At 41.8% G+C, this 3,640-nt stretch overlaps 1 protein-coding gene across 1 annotated transcript; it reads left to right on the forward strand.

The window, feature by feature from the left end:
* Nucleotides 1-585: 585 nt before the first annotated feature.
* Nucleotides 586-1,566, forward strand: mc4r (melanocortin 4 receptor). Its single transcript, XM_028432985.1, has one exon. The coding sequence runs from the start codon at nt 586-588 to the stop codon at nt 1,564-1,566; it is 981 nt and encodes a 326-aa protein (XP_028288786.1).
* Nucleotides 1,567-3,640: the final 2,074 nt, after the last annotated feature.

Consider the following 3,640-nt stretch of genomic DNA (forward strand, 5'->3'; position numbering starts at 1 on the left):
ATCTCCATTCATGGATCAGTCCACACTTTGCTCCTCCTCTCACCATAACTGTTGGCTGATTGGACAGAAAACTGCAGGGAGGGTGTAGTGTGTGTGTGTTCCTGGTATAAAAACAGTGAGAGTGATACAGAGAGAGAGAGAGAGAGAGAGCGAGGGGGAAGACCAGTTGTGATGTGAGGGTGTGCAGTCACACAGCAAGCGGCTGTGCTCTGACTCTCTTGTTCCAGCTTTAATCAGTCTCGCACATGCTTTTTTTTCCTGCATCCTCTTGGCTCTGCGATCCACACCTTTCCACTTATCAGCCTCACATCTTTTACAGGGAGCGTTTACTTCAACTTCTTACTGTACTCTTGGGAGAGATGAGACAGCACCAGACCTTTGAAGAAAATTGCTTTTTTGCTGTAAGCTTATAGAGTGGAAAAAAGTAAGAAGGAATACTAGCAAATATTTTTTCTTTCCTCTAGAAGGTTGTCAATAACAAGATAATGATGGTGATTCAAAGCCAGGCACGCTGAGACTTTTACCACGGACACACACACAGACACGCTATTTAATTGAAGGAGAGGGCAAATAAAAGGAGCCACTATGAACACCACAGAGCACCTTGGACTGGTCCAAAGCTACAATAGGAGTCAGACTTCGGGCACTTTCCCAATTAACAAAGATTTATCAGGAGAGGAGAAGGACTCGTCTGCAGGATGCTACGAGCAGTTGCTGATCTCCACCGAGGTGTTCCTCACTCTTGGCATTGTCAGCCTGCTGGAGAACATTCTGGTCGTTGCTGCTATCATCAAAAACAAGAACCTCCATTCACCCATGTACTTTTTCATCTGCAGCCTCGCTGTCGCTGACATGCTCGTCAGCGTCTCCAACGCCTCAGAGACCATTGTCATAGCACTCATCAATGGAGGGAACCTGACCATCCCAGCCACGCTGATTAAAAGCATGGACAATGTCTTTGACTCCATGATCTGCAGCTCTCTGTTAGCATCAATCTGCAGTTTGCTCGCAATTGCAGTGGACCGCTACATCACCATTTTCTACGCGCTGAGATACCATAACATTGTCACCTTGCGGAGAGCTGCGCTGGTCATCAGTAGCATCTGGACGTGCTGCACCGTGTCCGGCATCCTTTTTATCATCTATTCAGAAAGCACCACCGTGCTCATCTGCCTCATCACCATGTTCTTCACCATGCTAGTCCTCATGGCGTCGCTGTACGTCCACATGTTCCTGCTAGCGCGCCTGCACATGAAGCGCATCGCTGCCCTGCCAGGTAACGCTCCGATCCATCAGCGGGCCAACATGAAGGGCGCCATCACCCTCACAATCCTTCTCGGGGTGTTCGTGGTGTGCTGGGCGCCGTTTTTCCTTCACCTCATCCTCATGATCACCTGCCCCAGGAACCCCTACTGCACCTGCTTCATGTCCCACTTCAACATGTACCTCATACTCATCATGTGCAATTCTGTCATCGACCCCATCATCTACGCCTTCAGGAGCCAGGAAATGAGAAAAACCTTCAAGGAAATTTTCTGCTGCTCACACGCTCTGTTGTGTGTGTGAGTGGATTAAAAAAGTCAAGGTATCTGTGTTGTGCAGCAGATCTGTGATGTGGATCTGCTGTAAATGACAGATCACTCTGAAGAGTCAGATTGTCGATAAGGTAGGCTTGTAATATAGTGTCACTCTGAAGTCTAATGCTATTTAATTTGGCTGCTTGAAGTGCAGTCTGCATTCAATGTGACCAGCATAATTCTTACCTTTACTGTTTGAGACATGGAAATGTCATGCTTATATTTAAAGACTTGTCAGTGCTGCTGCAGTTTAAATGTCACAGTCTGTGAACTCCATCTTTCATAAAATAGAATATGATGGACTACCTCCAGTCTAACAGCATACACTCCTTAGAAGTGTAAATCTGTGACATCTACCTAATATTAGAAATAGTGACGAGAGAACAGGGTTCCTTCTGTGTTTGTTAATTTTCACCAAGGTGGTGTAGCAGGTAGAACAATCAGCGAATGAGCCAGATTTCATGAATGAAAAAGGTGTAACATCATTTTTTGTGAATGGCTTGGAGCACTTTGGGAACACAAGCACAATGACAAATGCCACATAATATGCTTGAGCACAAGGTATGTTTTTTTTTGTTTTTGACCATGAATGTAAAAATTTTGAGGCAGCAAAGAGCTAAATGTTTATACTATACAGTGTATGTACAAGAATATAAAATATTTAAAATGCATGGGAAAAAAAATGTCTATTGATATCTCAGGCACAATAACTGCGTTTCTAGCTTATTTGCACAAAAAACTAAAAAAAAAACAAAGGAGGACAGTAGTAGTTTTAAGGAGTAAGAATCAAAAAGAGAAAAAGAATTTTCAAAATAAAAGTTAGAATTTACTCGAAAACAAATGGGATTAAAGTGGTGGAGAGGAAAAAATTAACAAATTTATGCCAGAACGTACTCAAGGGTGTACAAGAGTTTTTATTATGACCAAATGTATTATATATATTATATACTATATACATTTAAAAGAAAAAATATACTTTTTTTAGTACGCCATTTTCGAATTCCTACATTGTCACCAATATTTTTTATTTTTATTTTAAAGCAGGGCAGCAAACAGGCTTGTTTTCATCACAATTTCCTGTAAAACAGACTCACATCTGATTCACAGCTGATTGCCAAGCAAAGTCCAGTGAATTTGTGGTTTTGTTAAAAATGTGTGTAAACTGAACATATTGGCTGCTATCACTTGGCATGTACATGTCACTATAAAGGCATTTTGATGCAGTTTATGTAACTGACTTTACTGAATGTATTTTTATGAATGTGTACATTTGTTTTGCCTTAAATTGTTGCACTGTGATGTAAAGAGCAACCGTATCACCTGTGATGGTCTTTCAGCAGCTGATGGCATCTGTACTTAAATGTGAACAAATGCTATTTTCAATTTTGCCTTACTTGTCTTTTAAAAAACAAATCTCACAAAATGCACAAGACATCTGGTGTAAACAGGCATCTGATCTTCTGTTAAAAGCTTCACCTGGAATGTGATTGATGTGCCAATATGGAGGTGTTTGCTTAACTGCTGCGTCCAATGTGAACCACTGCTGCAAAGTAGCTTCAATAAATCATAATGCCACCTCAGCCACAGCTCTGTATGTGCGTCTGTGTTCCTCAGTGCCAGTTTTACTCCTCACTCCTGTCACGTATTCACGTCTGTGTGATGTCATTGTTCACTGCAATACAAAACAGCACAATCATGGCTACAAGTAAAGGAAAACATGACTTAGTGCAGTATAACACAGATATAAGGACAAAAAGAGATGATATTCAAGTAACAGTGAAAAAATGGGAGCTCCTTGTGCTATACATATTGAGCTATGTCTCTTTTTCAGCCATTACAAACCAGTTTTCACTCAGCACATCAGATGAAGAAAGCTTTGATACATATCACAGGGTTGTGTGAAACCCAAGCGGCAGCCTTTAGGGCTCAAAGTTGAAGCCCATGCGGAAGTGTCAGAACTTGTAGTTCATGCTGCAACCACTGGGGGCTGGCTCCAGAAGTGAGTCATTTCCCATAGACTCCCATGTTAAAATGGCCGACTTCACAGCAGAAAAAAACATGTT

Source organism: Parambassis ranga, chromosome 20, assembly GCF_900634625.1.
Source record: "Parambassis ranga chromosome 20, fParRan2.1, whole genome shotgun sequence".
In the NCBI taxonomy this organism is placed as follows: domain Eukaryota; kingdom Metazoa; phylum Chordata; class Actinopteri; family Ambassidae; genus Parambassis; species Parambassis ranga.

Excerpts from the sequence above, each read along its gene's own strand:
- mc4r (XM_028432985.1), top strand. The coding sequence starts at position 586 with ATGAACACCACAGAGCACCTTGGACTGGTCCAAAGCTACAATAGGAGT.